The following is a 12,847-nucleotide window of genomic DNA, read 5'->3' as shown; positions in this document are numbered from 1 at the left end:
ACACTGAACATTTTGACGGTTTTATCGTTTTATACGCTATATCACCACTCCACACAGGAAGTTACTGGTGCTGCAACAAGGCAAAATACATTCCCCTTGAGTGAGGGTGGTTGGGGGATGGCCAGTCTCTGAGAGTCCGTCTGTCTCTGCCGTGGTCTGGCTGGAAGTGGGAGGGAGGGAAGGGAAGGGGAGGGGGTTTGGGGAGGGTCTGAGTGGGGGTTATATAAAACTCCTTTGCTATTGGACGGGAAAGCGGCTCGCTATAGCTATAGTCCCGATATCCAGTCGACTTATAGACAGTCCTTGAGGCGGCCTCTCTGTGTGTGTGTGTGTGTGTGTGAGTGTCCGTGTGTGTGTGTTGGGGTGTGGGTTTTTTGGGGGGAAGGGGCGGAGACTGAGGCACAGGCTGTGACTGTTTGTCCGTCCGTCCATCCGTCCGTCCGTCCGTCTAGACTTCGCTCCCGTCCGGTTCGCCGTCTGTCCATGCGTCCCAGTGCATGCTGGGATGCGGGGGGTGCGGTCTCATACATGGAAGCCTTTCTCCTGCTCCTGGATCAGCTGCAGGCGCAGCGTCTGGATGCTGCTGACGATCCGCCGCTGATGCCCGATCAGCTCCACCCCCATGCGCCTGACATCTCTAGGGCGAGAGGGGAACCGCACACACACGCACACACACGCACACACACACACACACACACACATGGACACACACACACACACACACACACACACACACACACACACACACACACACACACACACACACACACACACACACACACACACACACACGCCTTTGAATAATGTTTCCTACAGCATTGGTTCTCAACCTGTGGGTCGGGACCCCCAGATGATTAACTTAATGTGCAACATTGTTTTCTCACTCAACAGTAAACAAGAGAGGGTATAGAGAGGGTATATGCAAGTTTTTAAAGTAACAATTTAAGGACTTTTTAATATCTAAAAAGACAAATTAAACATTGGTCAAATTGTCAAATATTAGAGGCAGAAATTGTGAAAATAGACGATCTACATGCTCACAACGCCTCGTTGTGAGCATGTAGATCTGCTATTTTCACAATAGAACCGTGTTATACAAAATGTAATGCCTCAACTCTTAGTGTCCGTCAGGGTGCGGGGCTCCCCAGTTAAAATATGGTTATTTTGGGGTCGCGGCCTGAAAAGGTTGAGAACCACTGTCCTACAGTATCTTACAGAGAGAGGTCTTATTTTCTGCCAGGGGCAAGACTACTTTCAACTACTATTTGTGATATTTTTATATTTCACATTGTTGTCCTGAACAAGCAACGTTGCATAATGTTACTTTTCGGCACAATGTTTTTTTTTACTTAAGTAAAAATATCAATACTGCAGTGTAGAAATACTCCATTACAAGTAAAAGTCCGGAATTCAAAATGTACCAAAAGTAAAAGTACAAAATGTTTGAAAATAGCAGATTGGCTATTCTCAAATAGCCTAGGTATAACATAGGGCTAAAGTGGATTAATGTATGTTTTATAATATAATCATTTATATCTGCAAAGTAACTAGTAACTAAAGTTTTCAAATACATGTAGTGGATTAAAAGTACAATATGTGGATCCCAGTCAAAAGTAAAAAGTAATAAGTATTGGAAATTGGAAATACTCAAGTAAAGTAAAAAAATACCACAAAATGTACTTTACACCACTGGTTGTTACTCACTCAATACTCATCCTGGCCACAGAGTCCAGGGAGTCACAGCCCGCTGCCATGAAGTTGTTCTTGTACTGACTCATCTTGATGGAGTCCAACCAGTCGTCAATGGAGATGAACATGGGATAGTCCATCAGCTCTCCCGGAGACTCTGGTAGACTGCAACGCACGCACGCACGCACGCACGCACGCACGCACGCACGCACGCACGCACGCATGCACACACGCACGTGCACACACACACACACACACACACACACACACACACACACACACACACACACACACACACACACACACACGTATATTTGTGAATATTAACGATATGAAAATGCACCACAGTGATTCAAACTTTTATTTTAGTGATTCCTCCATTCATGCAGGGTGATGGAAAATAATAATTATATCACTTGTTATAATTATTATATTATATCTCTGTGTTATAATCACGCTCAGTGTGCATGCAGTGTACACATAACACAAACAGCCGTTTTAATTAATGCCAATTAATCGCACAAAATTAACGCTCCGCTATCTCCTGAGATGGAACGAGCAGCGAGATCAAAGTATGTCGCTTCTTCTACGGCTCTGATACCCCACCACCCTGCTGCCATTGGTGGAGGACATCCAAACACATACAAGCACGCACGCACGCACACACAAAATAAAGACTAAAGAAATCCGACTACATGTTTATATGACAAGTTCTATAATCAATACATGTTTTTATTGGAACATAACTGAATTGTAACTGTGCACATATACAGTCATAACTGGCAGTTCATTGCTGTGTTGAGATAGAATGAGCACTTCTGCATTCCATTCTTACAATGGGAGTCAACTCTCATGCTACTGTAGTGTAGATCAGTGGTTCTCAACCTTTTCAGGCTGCACCACCCAAAATATCATATTTTAACTGGGGACCCCTCACCCTGACGACTACTAAGAGTTGAGGCATTACATTTTGTATAACACAATTCTATCGTGAAAATAGCAGATCTACGTAGATCGCCTATTTTCACAATTTTTGCCTCTAATATTTGACAATTTGGCCAATGTTTAATTTGCCTATTTAGAGGTATTAAAAGGTCCTTAAATTGTAACTTTAGAAATGTGCATATACCCTCAATACTCTTAAACTTTATGGTGGTGTGTTTACTGTTGAGTGAGAAAACAATGTTGCACATTAAGTTAATCGTCTGGGAACCCCCCAACATAATTTGGGGACCCCCCTGGGGGTCCCGACCCACAGGTTGAGAACCACTCTACTGATCACACCAGGGTTTGTATGTGTTCACCTGTGGATGTCCTCCACCAATGGCAGCAGGGTGCTGGGGTTGCGGATCAGCTTGTCCAGGAAGGAGACCACGTCAGTGAACTTGGGCCGGTGGCTCCTCTCCTTCTGCCAGCAGTGCAGCATGAGCTGGTGCAGGGCCACGGGACAGCCCATGGGGGCGGGCAGCCGGTAGCCCTCCTCTATGGACAGAATCACCTGCACAGGGGGCCGGGAGGCACGGACGGACAGGTAGACAGACACACACACAGACAGACAGACAGACAGATGCTGAGATTTTAAAGGAGTAGTTCACCCCCAAAATGACCTTTTTTCTATTGATTACTCATGCCATGGAGACTTGACTTCAATGATATTTTTTTGTTCTTGGTCAGATTTTCTCTGAACATGTAATGTCTATCCTTACGGTACCTTGGTATGTCCGAAACTGTTACTTTGCAGGAAATGAGGAAAAGGAAAGAACCTGTGTATTATTTAGTCACAAGATCTTGTTAATACCTTTCATCATCAGTTCAATTTAAATAGATATTTTTTGAACAAATTAGAGCATTCATTTAAAAGAAAAGGAAAAAACGAACATAGTTTATGAAGATAGTTTACTTTACACTATCTTCGTAAAGATTTATTAGAGATATGGAGATAGAAGGTTTCTATATGAGACTTTACGGTAGGGGGATGTATTGTATTCCTGTCTGGTTTGAGGTGTGTTTAAGTCCTGCTGTGCTGGCATGAGCAGCATCCGTGTCTGAGACCCCCTAAGCCTCAACATCTCCCATTTCCTGCCAAAGGATAAACGTTTGTTCTCCAAAGAGGGAGAGACCTTCGTCGCTGTTGTCGCTGTAGAAACCTTGCATCTCCATATTTTCTACTTTTAGTTTGAGTTTTATTTTTTCTCTCGTAAAATAACATCCCACTTCGTCATACTACTGTCGCACAAAAGTAACAAAAATAGACCATCTACAAGCTCACACGCTGTTTTTGTTGCTATTTCATTTATTTTTATACATACATACGTACATATAAATACATACATACAATGCATATTATTTAAGTGAAATACATTCTTTGCTATTTAAATATTTTCTTTTGTGTGAAAGTGTGTCTGTGGGTTTCATAAACATTGAACCAATGAGAAAAGTATTGACAAGATATTGTGCCAAAATTATAACAAAATAATCAGAACCCTTTTTCAATTTCCTGAACAAGTAACAGTTTTGAGACATACAAGGTTTCGCCCCACAGCAACGCTTTGCTTCACTCAGCTCAGCTCTGCTCTCTCTCTCTCTCTCTCTCTCTCTCGTGCCACACGTACGTGTTACTCAAGCCCGAGGTCAGTGTGTGAGCCAACAAGCTCCAAGGCAGCCAGCTGCTGCGTATAACGTGCCTGTACATGAGTCCATGCTATAGAAGTGCAACAGGGCCTGTACATCAATCCATGCCATAGGAGCTCAATAAGCCAGCTGATGATTTTAAGTCTTGACGTTTGGCATGGCACACCTCTGTATATCTGTGTGCTGTATATGAGAGGAGTGTGGGAACGCAGAGTGCTGTGTGTGTGTGTGTGTGTGTGTGTGTGTGTGTGTGTGTGTGTGTGTGTGTGTGTGTGTGTGTGTGTGTGTGTGTGTGTGTGTGTGTGTGTGTGTGTGTGTGTGTGTGTGTGCGTGCGTGCGCGTGAGCGTGCATGTGAGACATATACGTTGCGAGGATGAGCCTTTTTTCCTGGTCCTCAAAAGACACATTATTGTTTAAAGTGTAAAACGTAAAAGTTCAGGTTGAGGTATGAGTCAGGATTAGGCCTTAGCGGTTAGGTTTAGCGGATGGGAGTTCATTCATACCCAGTTGCACAGTGCAGTGCACAGTGCAGTGGTGCACCCAAATAGCAGATCTACAAGCTCACAGCACTTTGAGCCGTGACACGTCGGGAGCTTGTAGATCTGCTACTTTCGGCTTGAGGTTTAGACGTAAAAATTGTGTTTGTAAAACCGTTAACCGTCGCCCAAAAATGTCATGCCCTCACAAGTATAGTAATGTGTGCGTGCGTGCGTGCGTGCGTGAGCGAGCGCGCATGCATGTGCATGAGAGAGTTGTGGAGGCAGCACACCGTGGCTTGGCCCAGGCTTACGGTGTAGAAAAGCACTTCTAAGCAATTCCCAAAAAGCACGAAATCCCCCCGCCAAAAACCCTGAACCTTGTGTGTGTGTGTGAGAGAGCGAGAGAGGGATGAGGGGATTAAGGAGGGGTTTTCACACTCAGTGAGGAGAGGGATGAATGTCTTCCCTTCCATCCACCGTTCCAATCCCCTGACCGCAGACCTGGGATCAGCACACCTCTGACTGCACTGCACCGCAAAGGTCTCTCTCTCTCTCTCTCTCTCTCTCTCTCTCTCTCTCTCCTTCTCGCCCTCCTTTATGCTTTTATCTCTCTCCTCACCTCAACCCCTTTCTTCCCTTTCAGTCATTCTCTGCGCTTCTCTCATTTCCTTCCATCGACCACAACACAATTGGACTTTTAAAAATGCCAATTCAGTGCCCCAGCGGCTGCCCCTTCCTTCACAGGACAAAGTGCTGTGTGTTTTTTGTGCCCGTTGCGCACGTCGCCCCCATCTCTCATGTGTCTCCCCCTCTGGCCGCACGGAACCGCAGCAAACAACGTCGTCGCTGTCAGGCAAAAACCTTGTATCTCCATGTTTCAGAAAAATCGCGGTCTGAAAAGATTGAGAACCACTGGTCTATACGAACACAACTGGCTTGTGTTCGGGGAGGGAAGCCGGACGGGGAGGGTGATATCACTACAGGTACTCCTACACAGCTGTCAGCAGGGAGTGTTGGCCGGGAGGAGTAGGACGTATAGCCTCTACGTCCCTCCCTGTGGCAGGTGAGTCAGCAGCAGCATACAACAGCAGTGCCAACTCACAAATGTGTGTTTATATAATTGGAATAACCACTAAATTGGGGAGAAAAGGGGTCTAAAAAAAAGCTAAAAATACAATGAAAATAAAAAGAGCTTGCAATTGTGAGCTTACAGCTTACAGATCGATCTAAAAAAACACGAGACACAAAACAAGGATTTATTGCGAACTTCAGGTCGCAAATTTCTATGAAAAGCTCCACCGGCTGTGTGTCTGTCTGTCAGTCAGTATGTCATCACGTCACGTCACGTCACGTCACGTCACGTCATGTCACACTTTTGGCCCTACTCTTATCTCCGGCACCGTTGCCCCTATCCATGCCAAACTTTGCACACAAACTCCTTGGCTGGCAAACCACAACCTCCGCCCCTGATTTCTCAAATGCTCCTCTTCTAGCGCCACCATCAGGCCAATTTTTGTAAAACATTTTTTTTGGACAATGTTCCTACACATTTAGCCCTAAAATCAAGCAAAGCGGTACACAGTATCAGTCATGTCATGTCATGTCATGTCATGTCATGTCATGTCATGTCATGTCATGTCATCAACATGGATCTGTCCCATTTCCCATATTCCCTCCTGATTGGCTACGATTGCCTTCTAAAGTTTGTGCATGCGACGTGACGGTCGCTTATCTCCCGATTAGGGAGTCTTACTGGTAATAGAGAAATGTCAACCTTCTGAAGTCAGAGTTGCTTGAAGTCCAGTGGGATGTTTCCGCAGTCAGTTATGATTTAGGGTGCTATGACATCTGCAATGCTTTTTTACCCAATATATATATATTTTTTAGATTGATCTGTATATTGGATCCATCGGAAAACACAGGTTTTCGGGGATACAGGGTTTCCGCTCGACCGCAACGATATCATAATCATAAAATGTTGTTTATTTATGCCATTAGTTTGGAAAGGGCTACAGTACGATCATCACTTCGTTCCCATAAACCATCGTAATGTAAAATGTGTATTCCCCTATGGGCTGTCAGGACTAGAATGTATCGTTGCATAAAAGTCAGTATGAGCCAGACGAACGAGCGCTGGCTCTAATTTGTGTGCAAGATTTATGACTATTATTACATGCACCATTAAGGCCGCTAAGCTGCCCCCTTGAGGATGATGTGTGATCAGTTTAGAAATGTCTCTCAAGTCTCTACTGCATGTTAACCAGACGCACTAGATCAGGGGTCTTCAACAGGGGGTCCGGGACCCCTAGGAGGTCCTCAGAGTTACTACAGTGGGTCCTCAAAATCTTTATGTGATAGAAACTTGTTTTTTCCCCCCCTTTTTTATATTAACCACTTGAACCCTAGCGTCCATATTCTGAGAACTTTAGCCAAAAATAGCCGATCTACAAGCTCGCGCTGCGAGGCGTTGTGAGCTTGTAGATCGGCTATTTTTGGCTAAGAGCTTTGGAGGGGGAAAAGAGCAGACTAAGTACAGTGAAAGGTCAAGTTTATTAAGTATTAACGGTTCAAGTGGTTCAGAATTACAGAATGGTATATTCCCAGGTTCAAATATCTGAAAACCCACACCCCAACATGAATCCAAAATATACTGATGATCGTGCTGTCAAACAATGAAACTATATGGAATCTATGATAAGGTTATGGGGGTCCCTGCTTCATCTCTCTCTCAACTAAGGGGTCCTTGGCCTGAAAACGTTGAAGACCCCTGCACTAGATTTTCAGGCCTGCATGGAAATCCAGTCCTATATTGTGCAGATCAGAGCAAATGGTCACCGAGTTATGGTCACCCAGAGTCATTTGATGTACCCTACTGTAGCAAAAACGTCAAGGATGTCGACAATTACACCAGAGGCAGCGCCACAAACCATGTTCAGCCCAGAGTCGACTCAAACACAGGGTCAAATTCGTTATCCTGCTATACCACTAAAATGTGGAACGCCCTACCGAAGGCCTAAAAGGAGCGTAAATCTCTAACTTCCTTTAAAACCGCTCTGAAAAACCACTTACAGGCCACTCGAAACTGGTAACAATAAACCTAGCCTAACCTTACCCTCCCCCTGACCCTTCTATTGTAAATACCTTTAATTTTTCATTGTTGTTTTTCTGATGATGTCTACTGCATAGTAGACATCTATCTGTCTGTCATTCAATGTTATATGAGTTAAAGAGAAGGATCTCCTTGGAAATAAGCCGCCAAAGCTTACCTGAGCTTCCGTTTAGTTGGCCTTGTACCAGTGAACTGTACTGTCATGAAACGGTACCTTTCCCTATGCAAACCTCTAATAAATACTTCAATCAATCAATTTGTGTGAAACGCCTATTTTCTTTTTGTGAGAATATTCTCTTGTGTGCCTATGCCCCCCGAGGGCCCCTAACCTGGCCCCTGGGGGCCACACATGGCACATGGTGTAACTATCTTCATGGCAGACCCTTGCACAGCGTTTGTGCCACATTTGGTGTGGATCGGAGCAACGGTACACCTCTCCAAGTCTGCATGTTACGTTTACTTATGTAAAAGTATCCACACTGCAATGTATGTTACAAGTTAAAGTCCAATATTCTATTTGCTTTTTCAATAACTAAAATATAAAATAATTAAGGCCCCTCCACCTTGGGCCCTAGTAACTCAGCCCCCCCCCTTGTGACGCCCCTGCGTGCGGTACTCACGTCCTGATTGGACATCTCCCAGTACGGCCGCTCGCCGTATGACATCACCTCCCACATGACGATGCCGTAGCTCCACGCGTCGCTGGCTGACGAGAACTTCCTGTAGGCGATGGCCTCCGGAGCGGTCCACCTGATGGGGATCTTACCCCCCTGTTTACACGCACACACATGCACACACACACACACACACACACACACACACACACACGCACACACGCACACACGCACACACGCACTGGTTAAATGTCTGAAATTGATAATGTATAGACAACAACAAACTAAAAACAATGTACACACAACACTGTCGGGTTCTACAGATTCAAGTACACAGCTGATCCCACATCACCTAGCCAATGGAGGTGATGATACAGTCACTAAAATGTGTCTCTAAACCAGTGTTTCTCAAACCTTTTCATGTCAAGGACCCCCAAATTGTTATTTATTTGGCCAGAAATTCCTTATGTCTTTTTTTTATGTTTGACATTCTTTTAGGATGACATGCCCAGAAATAGGGATGCCAGGGGGTTACATAACGTTAACGGTCAGCACTACTGTGACATGCACTTTATTTGTGAATGAAGTTAAACACCACCGGCCTCAGAACAACACCTCGTGAGCATATTGCAACGGACCGGCATGAATACATTTTCACCTCATGAAACATAAATGAATGACATTCCAGTCAAAGCTTTTTTCCCATCCCCTCCAGCAGCCCCACCACCACCACCACCACCACCACCACCAACAACAACAGGGTGATTTATTTTCAACCCAGGCTTTCAAAGCAAAACGGCGCTTTTTACAAACATCAGGCAGAAGGAACAGCTATGTCCTGCCTGCCGGCTGGCTCCGCCGTTAAAGGTTTACTATGCTTTATTATGGTAATACACATTAAAAAATAATGATAGAACCCTAGGCGGCAAGCGTTCGTTCTTGGAAATGAGGCCAATGCGGAAGTCATGAAAGCGCTGCGGCTGCAGCTCTCATTAATGGCCTAGAGGGTGGCGCTGATTCCTCTGCGCTGGCATGTTCATTCCATTGGAGTCAATGGTGACTTGACGCGTCTTTATTACTGTAGTAAGACTTTTCATGAAGACTTGGAGACTATGTTAGTAGTCGCTAGTTTCAAGTCTTCTTCCCACATCATGATAATGTGTGTTTTGTAAATCATGGTCCCATAAATGTTTAAGTTGATGATAAAGCATATGTTTTCGGGGCTTGTGATTGGGTTCTACTGAGACCCACCTCTACTCCCCTTCTACCCAATAGCATTCATTTCCGGTTCCAGAATCGGGTACCGGATATCCAAGATGGTAGATTTGAGTTTGCTTATAGAAACCAATTGGTGACGTGACGTGTAAAGCTACATCATGACAAAGTGTAGCTACACCGGTGATTTCCAAACCTTTTCTGCAAAGACCCAAAATACATATAGGCCTATTTGTTTTCTTGGAACCCCAGGACCCAAACTTACATAATTACAACATGAATGAATGACTTAAGCCCGTTTCAAAGAAAATTGTGGAAATAGATTCAACATATTTTTTTGTAGCTTTTAATATTTAACATTGTAGTACGATTATAAGACACTCTAACTGGTCATTTGGTGCACAAAGTGAACGCTTTAATTAAAGGACAACTTTTCTTTTTTACAACAAGGTTCATATTTTAGATTGTAATTAGAGAGAAGAAAAGATGAGTGTTAAAACGTTTTCATTTACTGCTTTCTATTGTTTTAGCGATTTTAGTATTTTGATTTCAGTGGGTAGGGGCATGCGTACAAGTGGCTGTTTGTTACTATTTACACCAGCCTCCATAAGTCACATCTGCCCATGAAAGATTGCGGTGCAACTTGGGAATGGACTTATTGTGGGGCGGCATAGCTCAGGGGTAGAGAAACCGCTATTAGAGCACGAAGGGTTCCCGGGCTCCCCCTGAGTTAATGTCGAAGAGTCCTTGAGCAAGACTCTGAACCCCTAATTGCATGGTTTCCTCCGCCATCGGTGTATGAATGTGTGCGTGAATGGGTGAATGTAATGCACAATCTATGTAAAGCGCCTTGGATAAAAGCGCTATATAAATGCACCATTTACCATTTATTGCGTCTAAAAATACATATTTAGCCACTTGCATGCAAACGAAAATCGTTAAAATCACTAATGACTAAAATATGAACCCTTGTTATAAAAAACAAAGTTGTCCTTGAAAAAGTAATCAAACTTAAATGATCGCTTAAGGAACCATGGACCAGCCCTGGACCGCAGGGCTCGTACCGTGGTAGTGTAAGCAGCCTCGGGGTCGTCCTCCAGCACTCTGGACAGGCCAAAGTCGGACACCTTGCACACCAGGTTGCTGTTGACCAGGATGTTCCGGGCCGCCAGGTCCCTGTGCACGTAGCCCATGTCTGACAGGTACTTCATGCCCGACGCAATGCCACGCAGCATGCCCACCAGCTGGATCACTGTGAAATGGCCGTCGTGTTGCTGGGTAGAAAAAAGGTTATTGGAGAGAGCGGGGGGGAGAAAAAAACAGGGGTGTCATTTGGGGTTCTAGAGGATGTCAATTACCTGGAGCCCCAGGCATTTGAAGCGATATTTTTGATATTTATATAGATTCGGTATTTAGATATTTGATATTCATTTTATGAACACCCCCTTCCTATACAAACCCATTGTAACTTCAAACTCCATTTTAACCATGATAGATTAATCAAAAACACCTGTTCGGTTCTGGTGACTCACACTGTCCTCCTAATATGTGAGCTGGCTGTGATTTTTTCAATTACTTTTTTCATTTATTTTTTTACAATTCTTTTGGAAAACGACTGAATAAATACAATAAAATAAAATAAATGGAAAAAGTAATTGAAAAAACACGGCCAGCTCACGTATTAGGAGGACAGTATGAGTCACCAGAAATGGAGTTTGAATTTACAATGGGTTTGTATAGGAAGGAGGTGTGTCTGATGAAATGAATATCAAATATCTAAATATTGAATCAAGCAACTTAAGAACTGTCTGGGGTGTTCCTAAAAGCCTGATGAGACGATAAAATTACCAAACATTTTTTTTATTTCTTTTTAAGTGAAATATCCCTTTAATCTCAAATGTTTTAATTGTAGTGGGGGTCCTTGCTTCATCTCTCTCTCAGCTAAGGGGTCCTTGTCCTGACGTTGAAGACCCCTGTTAGAACATGAAAGCTGGGATTAAGAAACTCACTCTGAGGAAGGAGTCCAGGGAACCGTTCTCCATGTACTCCACCACGATCATCACTGGTCTGCCTGAACACACACACACACACACACACACACACACACACACACACACACACACACACACACACACACACACACACACACACACACACACACACACACACACACACACACACACACACACACACACACACACACACACACACACACACACACCGAGACGTTACTATAGTTGTTAGGACATAAACACCGCTTTCATGAATGTAATTATTCTGGATCATTTTTAACCCTAAATCCTGAAGCTGAAAGCAGCAGATCTCCAAAAGCTACACTATTTTCAGTGCGGCATGCAACCAAGTATAAATCAGGGATGTCTCCACAAGCACAAGCCCTAAAATGAACATCTAAATGTCTAATCCTAGTCCCAACCTGAATCCTTTCCTAATTGTAGGTGTAGTGCCACAGACAAGACCCGGCCACACGGCTATGGCTAGCTCTATTGGCAGGGTGGGTTGTGCGACGGGTTGCTGAGTTTGTTCCCAGCTCGGTGCAAATCACAAGCCTAACTCCAAAATAAGCATTTCTTTAGGACCAGGACAATTCACAATACACAATGTATATTTCTCTCTCTCACTCACACACGCACGCACACACTCAAACACGCACGCACGCACGCGTGCACACACACACGCACGCACGCACGCACGCACGCACGCACGCACGCACGCACGCACGCACGCACGCACACACACACACACACACACACACACACACACACACACACACACACACACACACACACACACACACACACACACACACACACACACACGCACACACACACACACACACACACACACACACACACACACACGCGTATAAAACCAGTAAGACTCCCTAAATCTGATAAGCAAACGATAAGCAAACGTCAGGTCGCATACACAAATTTTAGAAGGCCAATCAAAGTTTGGCATGGATCGGGGCAACGTTGGCAGAGATATGAGTAGGGCAAAAGTGTGACGTGTGACGTGTGACAGACAGACAGACTGACAGACAGCCGGTGGAGGTTTTGATAGTAACTGCGACTTGACGGTCGCAACAACA

General features: G+C 44.4%; 1 protein-coding gene across 1 annotated transcript in view; it reads right to left on the bottom strand.

Moving 5' to 3' along the window:
• Positions 1 to 522: 522 nt before the first annotated feature.
• The window catches only part of LOC308308375 (ephrin type-A receptor 6-like), a gene marked incomplete at both ends in the record, with an annotated part of 377,312 nt that continues 364,987 nt past the window's right edge, over positions 523 to 12,847 (bottom strand). Inside the window, 6 exons of the mRNA XM_080753799.1 lie at positions 523 to 637; positions 1,705 to 1,854; positions 2,994 to 3,187; positions 8,530 to 8,679; positions 10,803 to 11,012; positions 11,748 to 11,809. Of these exons, the coding sequence (XP_080609925.1) occupies positions 523 to 637; positions 1,705 to 1,854; positions 2,994 to 3,187; positions 8,530 to 8,679; positions 10,803 to 11,012; positions 11,748 to 11,809 (881 nt within the window). The remainder of the gene's footprint in view (positions 638 to 1,704; positions 1,855 to 2,993; positions 3,188 to 8,529; positions 8,680 to 10,802; positions 11,013 to 11,747; positions 11,810 to 12,847) is intronic.

Source organism: Nannobrachium achirus (assembly GCF_963921795.1).
Source record: "Nannobrachium achirus genome assembly, chromosome: 22".
Lineage (NCBI taxonomy): Eukaryota > Metazoa > Chordata > Actinopteri > Myctophiformes > Myctophidae > Nannobrachium > Nannobrachium achirus.
This window is presented reverse-complemented; position numbering and strand designations above follow the sequence as displayed.